The sequence below is a fragment of the Sander lucioperca genome, chromosome 18 (assembly GCF_008315115.2).
Source record: "Sander lucioperca isolate FBNREF2018 chromosome 18, SLUC_FBN_1.2, whole genome shotgun sequence".
Taxonomy (NCBI): domain Eukaryota; kingdom Metazoa; phylum Chordata; class Actinopteri; order Perciformes; family Percidae; genus Sander; species Sander lucioperca.
The window spans coordinates 3,595,826-3,616,506 of NC_050190.1; the positions used below are offsets into that span (position 1 = coordinate 3,595,826).

A 20,681-nucleotide genomic window follows, 5' to 3' on the forward strand; every position below is an offset into this window, starting at 1 on the left:
AAGTGCAGGCAGGAGTGAACAGACTTAATAGATTTGTTCATTTATTTGATGTTTCATGTGAACGCCCTGCTGATTTGAAACTCCTTAAGATTTCTGACTGTTTTAAAATAATTATAAGAAAGATGTAGGGACTGAATGAACAAATCAGCAGCTCATCTTTCGGTCCGTTTCCAAGTGAGCATGCAGAGAAAATATATTTCAGAACCTAAGAGGGATCTGATCGTATCAACCATACATCTGATACAGAGACAGACAAAAGCGAGATGTAAATTTTTCATCAGATATGAGAGGTAGTTTTCTAATTCCTTGAAACACAAATGAATGACAGAAGTACACAACAAAGCAGTGCAAACAAAGATCATAGGGTGGGTGAATACATTATTTATTATCAGTGGTAGGAGAGCTGTTTTTCTTGCTGCTGTGTCTTTCAGTAATAGTCCTCCACATGTTCTTTAGGGCGACTCGGGCCATGAGCAAGGTGATGGTGAAGTTACGTCGGTACCATTCCCTGAACATGAGAAGGAGAAGAGAATTAGAAGAAGTGTGTTCAATCAAGTAGTACAGTATGATTTAACAAATACAAAAACAAATCATTTTAGATTTGTAAATAATTGATTTGTTGTTGTTTTTTTATAAAAAGCATTTTATAGTATTTAATCTAATGGCCACATCATTTATGATGCTACAGTAGCTGCTAACCTTCAACATGAACAATACGGAAATTAGTGTGAGTAAATGTAGAATTGCATAATTAAATAAAGGGTTGTTGTACTGGAAGTACATTTGTATAAATGTGGTTAATAGAATGAGCCGAGAAAGCAATAATACCTGAGGGAAGAAATGTTATTCCTTTGATTTACTCTAACCTGAGACAATTAGCGCTTCGATACTTTTTAGGCACCGACCGAATCGCCTCTGAAGTATCGAAAAACGCCTCGTCATTCAACTTCAATCCATAAGTAGTAAATCAGTGAGCCAATAAGCACGCAGCATGCTTCTACCAAGATCTAATACAGGTACACAGAGACGGGGCTCATGTAGCAGGAGCTGAAAAATTAATTAAGAAGATTTGGGCCGTAATGTGTAATGTTGTAATTTATTTTTGTTTTATAAACTTGGTATTGAAAAAAGTATTGTTTAGGAATCGGTATCAAAGTCACAGTATTGGTATCAGTATGGAAAATGTTTGGACAATACCCAGCCCTAAAGACAATAACAGGAATAACCCGAATCAAAAGTTAGAGTGTAACTCTCACACACAGAAAAAAAAGAAAAGAAAAGCAGTTGCGGAGGTGATGTGTGTGGGCAGTGAACGTCATTCTTTATGAAGGATTCACTGAGCTAAAAACAAGTCAGCCACTTTGTAATGCTAATTCACAGAAAGCTCTTCAAAGGCTGCGATGTTTGTTGCTCTCTAGGTGCAGTATATAACTGTCTGTTTCAGCCCACAGCTCCCGTGGAGGGAGATGAACCCCCCCGACCCAGCGGCACCCTGGGAGATACCCAGCTGCAGAACAACTCACTTGTTATAATCCGCGTGGCGTAGTCTGTTTGTTTCCAGGAAGCTTTTGTAAAACACCGCCATTTCTTCACTGTTCAGGGCCCGGCGGCGTCCTGAGGGTGGGGGGGGGACACAGGGGAAAAACTTAATATTCTCATAAAGATACTGTTCATTTCCTTTTTAAAATCACCTGATGTTACATAACATGTCATGACATCAATGTGTATGAAAATGTCATTTTTGTGCTGTTGTGTTGTTTGTTTTGTACAGGGGGGGGCAAGGGGGAGGATGAGGTGAGAACAAATAAAGCACAGAGGGAAGGAGATGAAGAGGAGGGAGAAGAGACAGACGGACAGAAGAAAAGATGAATGGAGGGAATGAGGTGAAAAGGAAGGTGAGGGAGAAAAGATGAGGAGGAAAGGAGACCGATATAACAAAAAAGTGAGGAAGGAAGGGAGCAAGGGAAGAAGCAAGGAAGGACAGAGGGAAGGAGATGAAGAGGAAGGAGAGGAGACAGAAGGAGGGAAGTAGGTGAGGGGGAAGAAAGGGAAGTAAGGATAAGGGGGAGATATGGAGAAAAGAGGTGGAGGAGAGTAAATAGATGTAAAAAGATGAGAAAGAAAGCAAGGAAGGAAGCAATGGAAGAAGCAAGGAAGGACAGAGGGAAGGAGATGAAGAGGAATGAAGAATGGAGGGAAAGAGGTGATGAGGGAGGAAAAAGGAGAAGGAGAGGAGAAGAGGTAGAAAAGGGGAGGAAGGAAGTAAGGAAGAAAGGAAACAAGGAGAGACAGAGGGAAGGAGGAGGGAAAAATAAAGATCAAGACAAATTTTGCAGGCTTCAGTGGGTCTCCCAAAACCAGCCCGAAGCTTTCTGGGTGAAAAACAACATCGTAAAATCTTCCTTATTCAGTGCAGACAGGAGGAGGAACTGACGTCACCTGACCGCTCAGTTTTTAGGTTAATCTCTAACACGGCCTGACAGACAAAACGGGCTCACAGATTGTGAATACATTTGCAAAAGCATGCAGTAGTTGTTTTTTTTTATTCTAATCAAGCATTTCATCTTGTACGCAGGAGTGTTTACACTTTAATATATGTAGAAAAGCTGCAGGTCCTCACCTTGCTCATCACGCAACGTCAAGCCTTTTGCTTTCAGTGATGAAAAGATGAACGCATCTTTTTCCTGCAGAGAGCATACAAATGTTTCATTAGTTTTCTTTCTTTAGATTTTACAACACAAACAAAAAAAGACAAGGATGACCCAGGTTGAATGCAGACAACCAATCAACAGGGACAACAGGGTTGGTCTAAGCGAGTCAGAAAACGTCTAGAACAAATGGATGCACACAACAAAAATATTCACATTTAGGACAACTCAGTTTTCCTGTCTTTCCTTTCCTTTCTATCAGTAGCCGTATAGCACTAAACTTAAATTGGAAATGTGAAACAAATGCATCAGACCAGTCTCGAATGACCATTCATTATGTTGCAGATTAGGCAGCGTAGACAGAACCCCTGTTATGCAAAAGTATAACAACCATTTTCTAGAATACACAAACCAAAACATTAAAAAAGTAACACATGAAATATCTTTCAAGCTCTCAATCTACCGGTCAGTTTTCGTTCCTACCCTCACCTATGGTCATGAAGGCTGGGTCATGACCGAAAGAACGAGATCCAGGGTACAAGCGGCCGAAATGGGTTTCCTCAGGAGGGTGGCTGGCGTCTCCCTTAGAGATAGGGTGAGAAGCTCAGTCATCCGTGAGGAGCTCGGAGTAGAGCCGCTGCTCCTTCGCGTCGAAAGGAGCCAGTTGAGGTGGTTCGGGGATCTGGTAAGGATGCCCCCTGGGCGCCTCCCTAGGGAGGTTTTCCAGGCACGTCCAGCTGGGAGGAGGCCTCGGGGAAGACCCAGGACTAGGTGGAGGGATTATATCTCCAACCTGGCCTGGGAACGCCTCGGGATCCCCCAGTCGGAGCTGGTTAATGTGGCTCGGGAAAGGGAAGTTTGGGGTCCCCTGCTGGAGCTGCTACCCCCGCGACCCGTTACCGGATAAGCGGAAGAAGATGGATGGATGGATGGATGAAATATCTTTGCTCAATAAATAGCATCAAACTCAAGGTATTTATTTCCTCACCAAGTTTTGAACATAACCAGGAAGAGAATAAGAAAGGGGATACTAAGGTCTACTACTGCACCTGTTGACACCTAATGCAGGGGTCTTCAACGTTGTTTAGGCCAAGGACCCTTTAAATGAGAGAGAAACGGAGCAGGGACCCCCTACTACATATACTGTATAGAATTCAGTATAAAAGTTGCATATTAAACTGGGCCTACAATTACATGTGGGTGGCCTAAAGCCTTTAAACCTACATTTTTAGTGCATAGAATACCAAGCTATTAAATAATTGTTGGCATGATTTTATAAATCATGTTTTAATGTTAAAAATACATGTGGCACAGTGAATCCTTAGGATTAACTTGGGCTTAAATTAAATGTTAAGACATTTTAATTTTTGAACTCTAAGGTCCCCCTAGGGGCCCGGCACCCCCTGTTGAAGATCTCTGACCTAACGGCAAAGCTTTGTGGTGCAATGCTGCTCTCTGCTGGTGGAAAGAACAACTTACATACTGTACATGAGCACTCAGCATGCAGAGGATACTACCATTCACTGACACTTCCACATGTGGTGACCTCTGCAGAGGTCAGCAGCTCTGGAGCTGGCGGGGTTTGCTGATTAGAGGCTTCGCTCTGTACCATCCTGTTGTCTAAACATGTACACAGTAAATGTGGTACTTCTTTTAGGGCTGCCAGTCTGAGGAAAATATGTGATATGCGATAAGGTTGTTGAATATCCTGATAACGATATTACTTGCAGTACACAAACAGATATTAAAGTTTACTCAGTTCTGCATTTCTGCTGCTTTCAGTATTCTGCTAAAATACAACAAACTGCTTGTTGAATTTAAAAAAAATGAAAGGAAAGCATTACCAACATCCTTTCATTGAACCAACTGAAAATTGAATTGAATATAAAAGGCAGCACAAAAAAAAAAAAACATTTCAATTTTAAAGTGCCATTTTCTACTGATATTTTCTTTCATCTAATAAAAAAATCTTGTGAGTGCTTTTTGCGATATGTCATGGCGATAAAAAAACGGTATATTGTGCAGCCCTAACTTCTTTATATAATTGCTAAATCAATGAGTCAATTAGCCGACTGATCCATCGATGGAATAATAATCCACAACCGTTTGATAATTTAGTGATCGTTTCCACTATTTATTAAGCAAAAATCCCAAACATACACTGAGGATTTGTTGCCTTTCTGTTTGTATTAACATCATAAATAATAAGATGTTTGGTTATTTTATATTTTTATTATATTTTATTATATTTATATTTTTATATTTTTATCAGTTGGTTTCTCTTCAAACCTTTTCCTGCACTTTATAGAATAACATTTAGAGATTAACAGATAATGAAGTAATCATTAGTTGCTGCCTTATTCGAAATAAACTTTCAAATAGTTACAGCTCTTTTACTTTCATTTCAATTACATTTAACTTTTTGGGGCTGTTTTTCTTTTCATCTCTGCTTATTGTGATGGAGCATAATTTTGGTTATTATATAATTAGCATTTACTGCATTTTAATCACACTGCTTAAATTAAAACATTTTTAGCAATACAAAAGACTCAAGAGACTGTCTTAAAACCAAAAATAACTACTACAACTTCAAAATAAGGAAACTCTAAACTGTTTATGTAGATTATTAATTAATGAACTTAGCTTTCTTCATTTTGGCAAAGCCTTTGATTATTCTGTAATAGTGTAAAAGACAATACTCCCGCACAACCTCAGCACCATGTTTACTGAAAATAGACTTTGTGCAGGCAGTGCAGAGTTTTATTTTCCTCATTTGCAACATATGTTGTCTGTGATGTGTCTTTGTCTTGTTGTATATATTCCTAATAAAGTGAGGTTGTTTTTCCATAAACATTAAATGCATTACTTCTGTGCAGCAGAAGTTTAGATTACCTCCAGGGACCCCAGCCTTCCTCCCAAGGCCCAGTAAATGGCTCCAACCCTTGGCTAACATGCTCCAGGGCCCCCAGCCTCCTTCCCAAGGCCCAGTAAGTGGCTCCAACCCTTGGCTAACATGCTCCAGGGCCCCCAGCCTCCCTACCAAGGCCCAGTAAATGGCTCCAACCCTTGGCTAACATGCTCCAGGGCCCCCACATTCCCTCCCAAGGCCCAGTGAGTGGCTCTTACCCTGGGTTAACATGCTCCAGAGTCCCCAGCCTCCCTCCCAAGCCCCAGTAAGTGGCTCTTACCCTGGGTTAACATGCTCCAGGGCCCACAGCCTCCCTCCCAAGCCCCAGCAAGTAGCTCTTACCCTGGGCTAACGTGCTCCAGAGTCCCCAGCCTCCCTCCCAAGCCCCAGTAAGTGGCTCTATGGCTGGGTATAGACCTCCAGGGCCCCCGGGTCTCCCTCCCATGCCCCAGTAAGTGGCTCCATGGCTAGTAAACACAACTTTGTATATATACACTGCCTCAGTGTCCTGAATCAAAAAACACTTCCACCTTGCTGTAGCTGATGTTCTGCTTGGTCCAGAAGTCGTGGTTCCAGTCCTCCGTCTCCTGCCTCAGGTGTCTCAGACGTTTCTCCAGCTCCGATTCGTTCCCAGGGACGTGGTACACGATTGGCCGCAGGTTGGAAAGAGGGTTGGGTGGACCGATCCAGTCGTGTGTGGAGCTGGCTGCTGGTCTGAAGGCAGATCTCTATGTAGACAATAAAAATAAAGTAATTTGAGATGCCATTAGGGCCGCAAAATATTATCATATTATCGTATTTATAAAATAATAATAATAATAATAATATTGTTCTATACACATCGCGAAAAGGTGGGACATTTTTTGTGTTAGTTGAAAGAAAATATCGGCAGAAAACTGCACTTTAAAATATAACTGTCATTCTTTTTTAGTGGTGCCTTTTATATTCAATTCAATGTTCAATTTGTTCAATAAAAGAATGTTGGAAATTATTTCCTTTCATTTGTTTTAAATTCAACAACCAGTTTGTTGTGTTTTAGCAGAATACTAGCTTAACTTCATTTTAAATGAAGTATTGCGGTGCTGCTGACGTCCCAGCCTTCAAATCATATCTAACAGACTAAACCCTCACAAAATCATACTATAATAATTTTAATTTTAATATTTTTCAATGAAAATGAGAATAATGATACAAAAATGATCATTCCCTCAAATATTGTGAACCATATCGCAATCGCAATACCAGTCAAAATAATAACAATTAGATATTGTCCTCATATCGTGCAGCCCTAGACTGAAGGCCAGGGAGCCACTCTGCAGGTGCTGTATCAGTCAATTGAAGAGTTGAATTTGCATAAACTGAGTAAACCAGGGGTTTAACGTTTTTTAAGCCAAGGACCCCTTTATCTGAGAGAGACGGATCAGGGACCCCCTACTATATGTTGTATAAAATGATGTTGCATATTAAACTGGGCCTTAAACAACGTGTGGGTGGCCTAAAGCCTTAATACATACATTTTTAGTGCATAGAATACTAAGCTATTAATAATATAATAATTGTTGGCATGATTTTCTAAATCATGTTTTAATGTTAAACATACATGTATCACAGTGAATACTTAAGATGAACTGGATCTGTGGATGGCTATCTTAGAGACTACCTTACCTATGGGCCAGTAAGCCTATCATCAGTGTTGTTGTTTTTCACAAATAGGCTGATTTTTATATGTCTGATTCATATTAAGACAATTTAGGTTTAACAATATTAACAATGTAGTGGCCCCCCTGTTGAAGATCTCTGGAGTAAACAGTAGAAGTTTTGCACACACAGAAACAGACAGAGGTCACGTGGATTAAATAAACAGCTGAGCAACAGGAACCTGCTTATCATTCCAAAGCAGACTGTGTGATGAGGCGAGCAGCGAGCCAGAGAACACGATGCAGCAGGACTCAGAGACCAAAAACAGGTAGAAACGTAGATATATATATATATATATATACTGAATATACGCAAGGGGTCAACATAGTAAAATAGTTGAATTCTCCACCTATTTAGCAGAAAACATTTGTTTCAACATTAGGGGGTCGTCCTCCAGGAAACTTTCAGCATCAAACACTTAATTTCCTGCATTCTGGTAAACTGTTTAATTTGGGCCTTTTCTGCATGCAAATGTCTTTATTCATGTAAATATAAGTATGACTAAATAATGAATCTGCTGTATTGTTCAAAACTTTCTGAAGATTCAAAACATTACTCATGTTTCGGGATGGTTTTTTTTAAGGAATCATGCATGTTAACTACAAATATTTGCTTGCCACAGCATTTAAACTCTTTGACTTCAAAATAATTAAATTACGCCTATATATAAACGTATTTATATCTATGGGTAGAACAACTGCACTGCTAACACTGGTTCAGTCAGAGTCACCGTACAGCCAGCTGAACTCATGTCAATGTTATTATTAAAGTGGTCAGAGGGTTATCAGTTTGCAATTTAGGTAATGGTTGTAAAAAAAATATGCAGTTTGTTTAATACGGGGTCATACTCTACTGAAGTATGTCAGTGATGGAATGTAACTAACAAACTACTCTACCTACTGAAGTAGTATTTATTTGGCATAATTAGTTACTTTGCAGATTTGGATGATTAATACCATATATAACAAACAAATAACATAATAAAAACAAAGTAACATAATACATAGGCTATGATTCTGGGCCACTCTGCATAATGAGCAACGTTACTTTTTTTACTGTTGGTATATTGTTATATTGCTTTTGTACTTTTTAATATTTTTAGTATTTTTTACACTGTTGTATTGAATACTTCTTCCACCACTGCATTTTGAATGCATAGCTTAAATTTATAATGGAGTATTTTGATTTTTGTTTTTAATATGCATGCGTATAAAATGAAAACGTGGCAACCACCACAGCAACAGACAGTACCATGGCAACACACACACACGCTGGTGTGATTGTAAATGAACTGCCGAGGACCTCGGTAACACTTCCTGTAAGTCGAATATTTAATATGGTAGCTCGTATATTCAGTATGTTTTACGAGGTATTATCATTTACTGTACGAACCTTTGGTGTTTTGTCCGGTTGGGTTGCCAGTTTGGAGCTGCACTGCCGAATATTCAGTGCTGATAAACTGCATGGAGCGTGGAGGGTAAAAGGACTGAATACCCTCCATGTTAAACAGCCCGCCGCTGCTGCTGCTGCTGCTTTGGACGCCATTTTAATTAACCCAAACTAAACTGCAGTTTGAAGGAGAGTCAGTAGCCGTTACAGAGCAGAGTATCCTGGTGTTAACATTATCCAACAGTGTACTTTACGTGAGTACTTTACGTGAGTTCATGTCGGTGCCCTTCTGTGTGAGCACAGCCGTTTCTGGTCACTCCCACAATGAAAGGACGGGCTCCAAAATATTACCGGCGCAGCCCTTGATTGAGCCAGTCGGGCGGGGTTTCTTCGAAACCATTTTTTTTTTTTATCATAGGTACATTACCAGTCAAAGTTTATACACACTTTCCCATTCACTTGAATGCTTTGTGTTATGAAAATCGCTATATAAATGCAATGCATTATTGTCATAATGATGATTATTGTTATTATTTACCTAGGGTAAGGGAGGGGGAGTATAATAAAAATGTACAATATCCAAAGGTATCAGTGTAATGAATACAAAGTTCAATAACACGTACAGAAGAATAAAAAACATTTATTTTGATGCATTTTAAGTGAGCCATTTGTTACTTTGCAAAACCTCGTTGATAAAGCAACAATACTAAAACGATGAAATAAACCATCCACAAATTGCTATTTTTCATTTATTTAGGTAAAATCAACGCGTAATGCAGGTCCACCTTCACTGAATGCGTGCGTGCTCCAGCGGCCAGGTAAGGGGCCCACTTCCTAACAGAGGGAAAGGAATACAGAAAGATTTTTTTATTATTAGTCTTTTTTAAACATCATTAACAGTTTGATCGTTGGTTATGATAACAAAGATGCTCTATTACGATCAAATAGGCTACAGGTAGAATGCTATACGGGCTTGGCACCAATGATGTATGTGATGATAAGTAATTACTGTTACTGTTATCATCTGACAAGGAAAATAGAAGGAAGGAAGTATATACTACTTTTTTAAGGGCACTTGAGCACGACACCCGCACTAGCCGCTATGTATCAGACGGCACGGCCACAGGATAGAAATGGAGCACACCCATGTTGGACGACCAAAACTTACACGACGTCAAAAAATAGCTAAGTCTATCACCGGCAAAATGACACGTTCATGTTTTTTATTCTACGTGGATGTGTATTTAATACACGTCAGCTAAACACCGATTAAGATTTTGCATTCGTCGAGAGAAACAAACACCGGTTAAACTGGTTTATTCCCCCACCCAAAGGAGCGAAGAGAAACTCCGCGTTAGTTCGTACGCGTGAGCTGGAAAGTAAGGTAACGTTAGCTAGGTAAGCTAATGTTTAGCTTTAATCAAGGGAGGTGCGCACTTTTCCGTAACAGTTCAGATGGCTGTACGCTGGCTATGCAGGTAAGTTAAGGGTGGAACTATTAAAGTGACAAAGCGGTGTATTTATATTAAAACCCCCAAAAGCTGGAGTTATTCGGCCAAAAGGTGGGGCCGAGTCAGGTGATGATGATCATCATCAGTAGCAACAAAAGGGACATGTCGGTGAAAACAGTGTTCGGTTACAGCTTTGTTGGAGCCAAAGTGGTTATTACAAATAAAACAATCTGTAGCTAAGTTTCAGTAAGATATAATTTCGTAAAGTAAGTTGTTTAAAAGCGAGAGACGGCGGAGGAAGCCCCTCTGGTAGTGTGTGGGAGGGGCGACACCAGCCCAACCGCAGTCAGTCAGTCAGTCGCTCGCTCGGTCGTTAGGTGCTGAAGCTGACCAGAGGAGTACCACCGAAATCTCGCTCTTATTTTTTTGAGGGGGGTTATCCATCTGGATGCCACTTTGCTCCACGACCCGCCCTGCTGTGGCCGATGGAAACAGACATCCGTAGAAATGTGCGCGCATGTATTCGGAGTTTTGAAAAGGTGAGAAATAATGCTCTGTGTGTGTAGTTCAGAGAGAGAGAGAGACAGACACACACAGACACACAGGATATAGCTGACAGGAGATGCTTCAAGGTGTTGTGTGTGTGAATCCGGAGGTGTGGTGCGTTATGTGCTGGTTCTGATAATCGGTCTCACAGGAGGGCAGATACCTTCGCAACCAGCTGTGCCAAATAGGATTTTGCATGGTGACATAATGCGCAAAGCCGTGCAGGACCGGTGCATGCAGCCATGCAGGAAGGTGCTTGCACGGTTTTGGGGAAGATTTAAAGCAAGGATGTTGGGGGTTGCTCGTTGCATGTTACCTCCTGTCATCTGCAAAGACATTGTAAAAAGAAATGTCCTAATCAGCCGAGGTGCCCTGAAAGCATGATGTGGTTGTTGCATATGAACACAAAGCCCACAATATGATGTTTTGTCATCCACAGCATCAATACCACTTACTGGAATAGACAGGATGATGTTATCAGCATTCCCTAAATGACTTTTTAAAATAATATTTCTTTTTACAGTTAACACTTGCAGATGTCAAGGTAGTCTGACACGTAAAACATATTTTGGTGTTTAATTTTTTTTACCTCTGTTCTTAATGCTGTGTGACTCATGGGAGGGAAGATTCCTACTAGCAAACCTATTCTTAGCTTCATCACATCAGACTCCCTTTCTTTTCTTGTCTCTCTTGGATCAAATTAAGGGATGAGCTGTTTTTGCCAGGCTGGAGTGGATTTTGCAGAGATTATCCTAATAAATACTCCGATTTGTAAGCTCTGGCGCCGGCATGTGTCCATACGCTATTCTGGGAATGCCCAGCCCCTCGCCCTCCTACATAAAAGTACTTTAGGGAATGCTGATAACATAATCCTGTGTATTCCAATACGTGTTATTGATGCTGTGGATAACATAACAACATATTGTGGGCTTTGTGTTCATATGCAACAATCGCATCATGCTTTTAGGGCACCTCGGCTGATAATGACAGCCTGTCTCGTGATGCAACCTTCTCCCCTTAGCCATGTTCTGTTCTGTTCTGCAAAAACTACAACCGTACAGTCCTTATCGTAATCCTGAGTATTACTGTTCACCATGCAGATATTAGTTAGGGTCTTTGATGTGGCCGTTTGTAGATTGATGGGAAGAATTTACTACTCTCTCTCTCTCTCTCTCCTTTTCTTTGTTCCTGTATAATATATTTGAATGCTGGAGGTGGTTCATCATTTCAAGCTAGAGGTTTACATTATGATTATGGATGAAGCCCTGGGGTGCTCCAGGTCAGAGCCTCTGTGTGCATGACTGCTTACATACATTTTATAATGTCACAGATTTCAGTTAAAGGTAGGAATGTCCTGATCATGATTTTTTGCTTCTGATCAACGTATTTTGATATATATATATATATATATATATAATTATCTGCCAACCTAGTCCAATCCAGTATGTGTTTATTTTCCTTCATATTACAGCTACACACAGCATTCAAATACAGTACAATTAGTAAACCAGAACAATAGTATACCTCTGCTTAAAAAAATCTGTCTCAGGCTTCCTATGATGGTTTCCTATAATATTTGTATATTTTGCGGTAGTATTTTGTATAGTATCTCTGCTCAGGAGTGTCAGTGTGGATGTGTAATGGCAGCAGGCTTTGCACAGGAGTCAGACAGCCTCTCTTCATCTCCAGTGTCAAGTGAAGTTCAGGGGCAGCGTTTGAACCAACAGCAGCATGAGAGACTTCTGGATCAGCTGCAAAGGGTTTCTAAAAGACAAAGAGACACAACAAGACAGAAAATAGATGCAACGCAACTACAAAGAGATGCAAAAACAGCTATGAAGAGACAACTACAACCCGACAAAAACAACACAAAGATGCAAAACGACTACAAAGAGACCCACACCAAATAGAGACACAAAATCACTACAGAGAGATGCAGAACAACTACAAATAGACACAACACAACTACAAAGAGATGCAAAACAAGTACAAGGAGACAACACAACTAGAAAGATGCAAAACTACAGAGATGCAAATCGACTGCAAATAGACAAAACTACAACACAAAGATGCAAAACAACTACAGAGACCCGCAACTACAAAGATATGCAAAATGACTATGGAGATGCAAAATGACTAAAGAGATGCAGAATTACTACAAAAAGACACACAACTACAAAATGATGCAAAATGACTACAATAAGACTAAATTACTACAAAGACAGGCAAATGACTGCCCCACTGACACACCCTTCTCTTTAAAACTAGCCTACTGATGATGACCTGTATAATATAACACCAGAGGCAGAACTGTCTTTACCTCAAGGTACTGACATATCTGAAAACTAGGGCTGCAACTACTGATTATTCACTAATATGCATTACGTTCAGTCTATAAAATGTGAAAAGTTCCCAGAGCCTTAAGGTGACGGCTCCTGATTTCTTGTTTCATATTCAGTTTACAATGATTCCAAACGGAGAACGCAGCAAATCCTCACATTGGAGAAGCTGAAGTCAGTAAATCTTTGGCCTTTTGGCTCAAAAGATAATTTAGCCGCTTAAAAGGGAACCCTGTTATTAATCCGACTAGGAAGTGCTGAAGACATATAATTCTATTCTAAGTAGTGTTGAATTGGGAATACATTTCTCAGCTCGAGGCCCTTGGGACACACTTTGACATGCTTTCTACACGAGTGTGGACACTCACTGAACTGTTTCCATATTTTGAGTGTTGGTCAGTTTGCGTCCTCCTCAGTATTTGAAGCCTGATTGGCCGGTTGGATCACGTTTACGTGGAGATATCGCCACCTTGTCAGCCGAGGAGCCTGGTAGAAACGCTCAGCTATACTCTGAATGGTTGTCATGTGGGTGTTCTTCTTGTCGAGACGAAATGTAGGCTATCCTCATTCATTTTCTTCAATGATTTGTAAGGGGTACGGATTTCATATGAATATATTATGTGGGCATTTTTTCTTGCCTTGTCTTAAGCTGGGTTTTCATGTGATTCATCTGGAGTTAAATCTAAGAAAAAAGTCAAGAAAAGACATTTTTACTTGCATATCAATCACAGTTCAGTCATTAGAGGGACATATTTACAGCGTCTAACAGGCTGTTTATAGCACTGTTTATGGATGTGGGGGCATTGTGCCATAGTACTCTGCTTGTTTTTTTTGTGTTTAACATTATTATTATTTCTTTTAAATACAAAACATACAACTGGCAACATCAACAAATCCCCCCCCCTTCCGTCATCACCACCCACCCAGACAAAAATCAAGAAAAGATGACACAGTAACTACAATATTCAAAATAGACACTACACCATAAACCAAATAAACATATGCATAAATGAGAACACCATAAGCCCACCATACACGTCTCTCCCCTGCACAAAGCTTCTTAGGAGCCCTCCAGAAAGTTCAGGTACTTTCCCCATTTTCTAGTATTGACATCCAAGTACTCTGCTTATTAATACTATGTACTGTTTTCATTTAGTGGCTCTAAACCAGTTAAACAAACCATGTACATGCATGTGTAAACTCAGTAACTCAACACAGTCTAAAACGCACTGAATTATTTAGCCTTCCTCTTCAGGTTAAAAGTTTCTGTTGCACCTGTAACCAAATTTAACAGTAAAAAAAAAATGTCTATATATTAATTAAAGAATATAATAATTCTCTGTTAAGACGTGTTTTGGTTTAATAATAGGGGTGTGCAAAAAAAATCGATTCACATTTGTATCGCGATTCAAGCTCTACCGATTTCAAAATCGATTCATAGAATTCCAAAAATCAATTCATATTTTTTTTTGTTTTGTAATGGCGTGTATACTATTGTCCTGAAATGAGTTTAGCTCGCCATTCCCATAAATGGCGCTGCGTCAAATTCACACTGACGCCTGGGCGCTTGTTATAATCAAAAGAAGAACGAGTGCAGCAGAAGTAGTTTAGTCGGCGCAAACAATGGCAGACCTCACAGAAAGAATTATTCAACCTGCTCCATCCTCATTGAAGGGGAGAGTTTGGGCACATTTCGGCTTTTATAACCTCGAGGGGAAGACGGAACTTGATAGGAATCATGCTATATGCAGGTTTTGCAAAGCGAAAGTTAAGTATTTTGGACAAACTTGAGAACTTGCATGGTACACCATCACCCAGAGATTAACATTAAAGACGTGGATGAACAACAACCTAAAGTACCGTACCAGTCAACCAACGCACTCTCTTTCAATGCTCTAAACTCCCAAATCCCAATCAAACTACATTTAATTTGTTGTTTCTTTTCTTTTTAAATTGTATGTTTACGGCAATCACATGGGAAAAGTAACTACCTTTACATACTGTGAATCGTTTTTTTTAATCGAAAATCGGTTTTGAATCGAAAAATAGATTTTGAATCGAATCCTGAGTCTAAAAATCGATATCGAATCGTGAAATATTCTGAATCGTGCACCCCTATTTAATAAAGTTATTATTACTGTGAAACCCACTGAGTACACTTCTACATCACTGCAGCAGGGTGAAAACACTGGAGGTCAGCAGAAGCAAGATTTTTTTCAGCTTAAACTTGGATTTCGCAACTCTGTTAGTTGCTAGAAGGATTGACCGCTTGGCTGATATATTGCTGGATAGTAGCTTATTGCAGATAAATCAGTATCGGCACAATTTTGAGGGTGTAATTTAAAAAAAAAGGCCACACCCTAAACTGTAAAGCATCCCATTTAGTATTTATATTTGTCACAATACATATGTAAAATGATGAATATTGGTTGATATATTGGTATCAGAAATACCCTCAAATATTGATATAAGTATCAGCTTAAAAAAATCCAGGATTACTCAGTAACTATCAGTTACAATTTGACAAAAAGGCCACAAGGAATTAGGAGCAGACCTTTTTTTACAAACCGAACCTGCAACAAATTGAACATTGCAGGTTGAGTTTCACCAATGACGAGGAAGTTCCAGATAGATGAGGCTGGTTAACATTCTGGAGACCAGCAGAAAGCTGAAAAGTGACAGCCCAGTGGTAGAGCGTCAGGATTGCTCACACTTAAAATGTAAAAATATGTCATGTTTAATAACTCTTTAGAATCCAGGCTGCATTTCTGACATGTTAAGGATGACAGTCCTGCCTGCAAATAGGAGATAGGAGCATTTTATCCTTATGGTTTTTTTTAGATGCCAGTGGGTGACTGTCTCCAGTGCAACATTACAGCCATTGTGGTTCTATCACAAGGGTCTATGTTTTAACTGAACCGCAGAAATGTTGTTGCTTTTTTCCCACTGAAGATGCAGAGAAAGATTTACAAAAATCTAACTTTTGTTTCCAACACACATTATTTACATATGAAGTAGCACGTAAGAACAGGGCTAACAGCATTTACATCCAACCACATTGTCGTAAATTTCTTTCCGGAGTTGGTGGAGATTTGAATGTTTGGCGGAGGTTGCAAGGTTTTTTCTTTGTGCCCGCTGCTTTGGCAGGGATCCAGACATTAGTTTGAGGTCCTATTCTACCAATGATGGCTGGGAGTATTTGAAAAGAAACTTTTGAAGTAATCCAGTCATTCTGGCCAGTAGACAACAATGTTGGCTCTGCTGAGACTCTGCTCTGGATTGTTGCTTATTGTTCTGACTCTCCTTTCATGCTTCCTTTTGTTTTTCTCTTTACCTTTTTTGTTTTTTGTTTTTATTCTTCCCCAGCCTGTTTGGGAAGCCCTTTGATGGTGGGAAGAGGATGGACCATGGCGGCCCACAGCAGCAGCAACATCCCATGGAGCAGCAGCAGCAGCCGTACCACCCGCAGCACCCCGCCATGATGCGGCTGTACGAGGTGCAGAAGGAGGTGGCGTCTCTGGGCCCTCAGGTCTGCACCTTCAGCGGCCTGCAAAACGACCGTGACTACAAGCGGCTGGAGCGCGAGCTGACGCGGCTGCTGCTGGAGGTGGACCAGGTGGACACGGAGGGGAAGGCGGAGCTGCAGGGGGCGCGCAAGAGGGCGGCCCAGGAGGTGGAGGGCCTCCTGCGCTACCTGGAGGAGAACGCCACCCATCCGTCCCGCGTGGCCATCGAGGAGCTGAGCAACGAGGCGCGGCAGCTGGTGGACGACCGCGTGGTGGCGCCCCAGCGCTCCGGCGGCGTGGCGGAGATCAACGACGAGCTGGTAGACGCCCTGCAGGAGATCGTACTGCGGCTGACCCAAGTCAAGACCGAGGGGCGGGTGCCGCTTCGCAAGGCGCGCTACCGGGCGCTGACGCGCATGTGCGCCGTGCAGGACGTGATCGAAGGGCGCACGCAGCAGCAGACCCTGTCCCTGCCGCTGTCGGGGGACACCCACGAGGCCGTGCACCGCATCAACCAGGTGATGGTGAAGGTTAGCGTGGCGCGCAGTCAGCTGGTGGCGCTGCTGATGGGCCTGAGCGGCCGGGACAGCTGCACCCACCTGTCCCGAATCCTCACCGAGATGCAGGTGGAGCTGGACGCTCTGGATGTTTCCGGGAACGCGGCCATCCGCAACTACAGGAAACAGGTCGTGGAGGAGATCAACGGGCTGCTTAAACATCTGGATCTGGAGGTGGAAGGAGACGACACGCGCAGGTAGGCATCACTCAAAGGATGGATCACGGCTACAACTAATTCTTTGAATTATTGAGTAATCGTTTTGGTCTATGAAAATTCAGAAAATGAGTTTAAGATGAAGGGTTCAAAATGTCTTGTTTTTGTGTAACCACCAGTTTAAAACCCAAATATATTTAATGTACTGTCATTGGAGACTACATATCAACATTATCAACATTTAGAAGAATTATTGGCGCCTTTGCTTAAAAAAAAAAAGAAGACAATGATAGAAGATTATCCCGATTATTTTCTGTATACCAATAGCTTCGGCTCTAGTGCAGATGTTCATTTACATAATTGTTTTTCAGCAGGAAATACCACTCTAACATTTTCTACATTTCAAAGTATGAAGCCTACGCTGTGCTGTCCTTACAGTGAGTGACATCACCAGTAGCCTGGGTGGTAGACTGGAGGAGAACATTTAGATTTGAATCATTGTGCACTCTCAGGAGTGAATTAGACTCACATCACCAGAGAAGCACTGATGGCAATAATACGCCTACCGAGTTCTCTATTATGTAGAACAGCAGACTCGAGCACTGATTCAAGTACCACTCATTCACATATTTTTCTTTGTGCTGCCTAGTTTTGGGCCTCAATTACAGTGAAGGAAAAAGGTTGTTTGATTAAGTTTGTTTGATACAGTATGCACTAAAAATAAACACATCTTAATGGAATGGAAAATGTATTTTAATGTTTATTTGCTTGCAAGACCAGCCAGAATAAAAAATAATGCCTTTCTAAAATAGAATTCTAAAATAGATTTGTTATCGTACCTACGGACTCCTGAGCATACCATAGCTTTAAAGGTCCCATGGCATGAAAGGTGTAAACCGAGCCCTGGGTATCCTGCTCTGCCTTTGAGAAAATGAAAGCTCAGATGGGCCAATCTGGAATCTTCCCTTTATGATGTCATAAGGGGAAAGGTTACCTTGCTAAAGAAGTCTGCAAAACTGCAATCATTAGATCTGAGAAAAGTCTTTTAGAAACATTCATTCGGCTTAGGTGCTGCCAAAAACGGCTTGGGTGCTGCACCTAAACCTTATAATGGCAGGAAAAACTTTCACAAAGAAAATGTCACCCAGACCTACTGTATCAGTACTAATACTTGGGTGCTGGAACTAGGGATCGACCGATACTGGTTTTTCAAGGCCGATACCGATTATTAGTAGTTAATGAGACAGATAACCGATATTTGGAACCGATGTGTGTTTACAGTGAAAATGAAAATCTTTAAGTCAAAATGAAGATTTTGCAATGTTACCAACTCCAACACAAAACTTGGTATAGATGCTTTAACCCTCCTGTTGTCCTCCGGTCCATTTTCAAAAAGTTTCTATACCCGAAATGTGGGTTTCTTTCAAACAAATTGTCAAAAGAAATAACGTGGATGGTTCCATACAACTATAACTCTTCACAAGTAAAATAAATGATCAGTTCACTACTTTCATTGAATTTGGGTGTTTTATAAAATGTTATAGCATTGATTACAATTTAACAAAATTGATAAAAGAACATTGAAAAAGTGACAAATGTTGGAAAAAGCGACAAAAACGTCAAAAGTGACCAAAACTTTGAAAAAAGAGTTTTTTAATTTTAAATTTTGAACCAGAAAAACAAAAAGTTGCATGGTCAACGAGAGGACAACACAAGGGTTAAGCAATTACTTAATATTAATAATGAGAAAGTCAGGCTCAGTGGGGAGAGGAACCGAAGCAGAGGGACAGACACAGAGCTGTAGCCGAGCCAAAGTAGAACACTTTTTAATTCATTAACGTTGTTTATCAGGCAAATACAACACAGATACAGATAATCTGCAAACTGCCAAAAATCGGCCTGGTAATCGTCCAGGGCCGAGAATTAGTCTATCCCTAGCTAGAACAGTGCTGATTGGGATACTACAGCTAGTAATGATGTATATTACAGGTTTGATCTTCCTGCAGCTCCAGTTTGTGGTTGACGTTGAAGACTTTTTAAAGCAGTGACTCAGTGTTTTTGTTTCTTCAGGTACGACTTGGGGCAGAACAACTCCATCCGTGAGATTGAGGCGGTGCGAGCTCACGTCTCCCACCTGCGAGACGGCGTCCTGCGGCACTGCATCATGGGGGATCTGAGCTTCAGGCCCAAGGCCGAGCTGCAGAGTCTGCTCACTCACCTGGACCAGGTGGACACGGGCAGAAACCCGTGCATCCGGGAGGCCCGCCGCCGTGCCGTGGTGGAGGTCCAGGCCATCATCACCTTCCTGGACCTGCGCGAGGCTCTGGCCCGCCGCCAGCCGGGCCCCAGCGAGCACCCGTCGCACCGGGCCGTGTGGCTGGTCCTGGGCAGCCTCTCGGACCTCCAGGCCCAGGCACTGGGCTTCGACGGCAAGCGACTCGACAAGAGCTACATGATGCTCGAGGAGCTGCTGACCAAACAGCTGCTGGCGCTGGACGCCGTGGACCCGCAGGGCGACGAGACCACCAAGATGGCGCGGAAGCAGGCCGTGAAGTTTGCCCAGAACATTCTCAACTACCTGGACATGAAGACGGACGAGTGGGAGTATTGATCCGTTTCAAAACATCCCGGTGTGGTAGCCACGTTGCTAGACCGACACACCAGATGGGACGTCGCTGCAGGAAAGAAAGGAGCTGATAATGTGTGTAAATTAAAAAAACAAACAAAAAAACTGGTACGTTATCATTCCACGGGCTGTACATATTGACTCAAATCCCCAGAATGCACTGCAGCAGCGCTTTTCTTTTGTCTTTGTGGTAGTTGTGGCTGAACCTGAGAAAAACACAGAACTCCTTTTTTCAAACACACTTTGAATTTTTGTTGTGCTTTTTGAAGATTTACTTTAATGTGTGCAAAGATGTGTGCCTGTGTCTGTGTGAGTTGTCATCGTGTGTGTGTGTGTGTGTGTGTGCTCCCAGACTTCACTTGTTATCGATAAAGTGTGATGGATTGCTTAGCAGTGATCTCCCCTTCTGGCCTGATTAATCTGAGTTGCTAATGGAGACCGTCAATGCATGTGTTAAATACAGTGACCTAATTATGGAGTCGTCCACGGCTACTGCCTCGGTCCAGATTGTGATACCTGTTGTACTGTGCTGATTATGGGCGCCAAAAGTATATATAAAAAAAAGTCAAATTCCTGGAGCGTTTTTATTTTGGTTTTGCTGCAGTTTTGTATTGAAATCAAATTTGGTTTGAATGTATTTGGCAAAGCAGATGGTGTGAACAAATGTCAAATGGGAAATTTGATCTGCAGTGAAAATTTGAGAGAGATTTTTTTTAGAGGCAGCATCAAAGGTGAAACATTAGAAGCCAAGCTGTGGCGTTTGCACAAACATTAAAGTGGTATTGAAGCCAGGCAATCTGTGTTTGAACAGTTAGGAGTTTGCTTTATTGACGTAAGGTCACTCTCCACTGCTGCGTG

At 41.4% G+C, this 20,681-nt stretch overlaps 2 protein-coding genes across 8 annotated transcripts in view; one reads left to right on the forward strand and one right to left on the reverse strand.

The window, feature by feature from the left end:
* Positions 1 to 360: 360 nt before the first annotated feature.
* LOC116036757 (cytochrome c oxidase assembly factor 8) lies at positions 361 to 8,981 on the reverse strand. The gene is made up of 5 exons (XM_031280359.2): positions 8,647 to 8,981; positions 6,087 to 6,284; positions 2,621 to 2,684; positions 1,524 to 1,614; positions 361 to 508 (listed from the first exon to the last, which is right to left on the reverse strand). The coding sequence occupies exons 1-5, from the start codon at positions 8,797 to 8,799 to the stop codon at positions 379 to 381; spliced, it is 636 nt and encodes a 211-aa protein (XP_031136219.1). The 5' UTR covers positions 8,800 to 8,981; the 3' UTR covers positions 361 to 378.
* Positions 7,365 to 20,681, forward strand: part of bag5 (BCL2 associated athanogene 5) — a 15,032-nt gene continuing 1,715 nt past the window's right edge. The window contains exons 1-4 of one of the 7 annotated variants that reach the window (XM_031280357.2): positions 7,472 to 7,522; positions 9,401 to 9,461; positions 16,346 to 17,239; positions 19,268 to 20,681. The exon at positions 19,268 to 20,681 is cut by the window's right edge and continues 1,715 nt beyond it. In XM_031280357.2, the coding sequence (XP_031136217.1) occupies positions 16,380 to 17,239; positions 19,268 to 19,808 (1,401 nt within the window). In that variant the 5' untranslated portion in view covers positions 7,472 to 7,522; positions 9,401 to 9,461; positions 16,346 to 16,379 and the 3' untranslated portion in view covers positions 19,809 to 20,681. Of the gene's footprint in view, positions 7,523 to 8,446; positions 8,573 to 9,400; positions 9,462 to 9,760; positions 10,122 to 10,169; positions 10,634 to 16,345; positions 17,240 to 19,267 lie in introns of those variants that run through there. The other 6 variants (XM_031280356.2, XM_031280354.2, XM_035994579.1 and 3 more) reach the window with 6 other exon arrangements.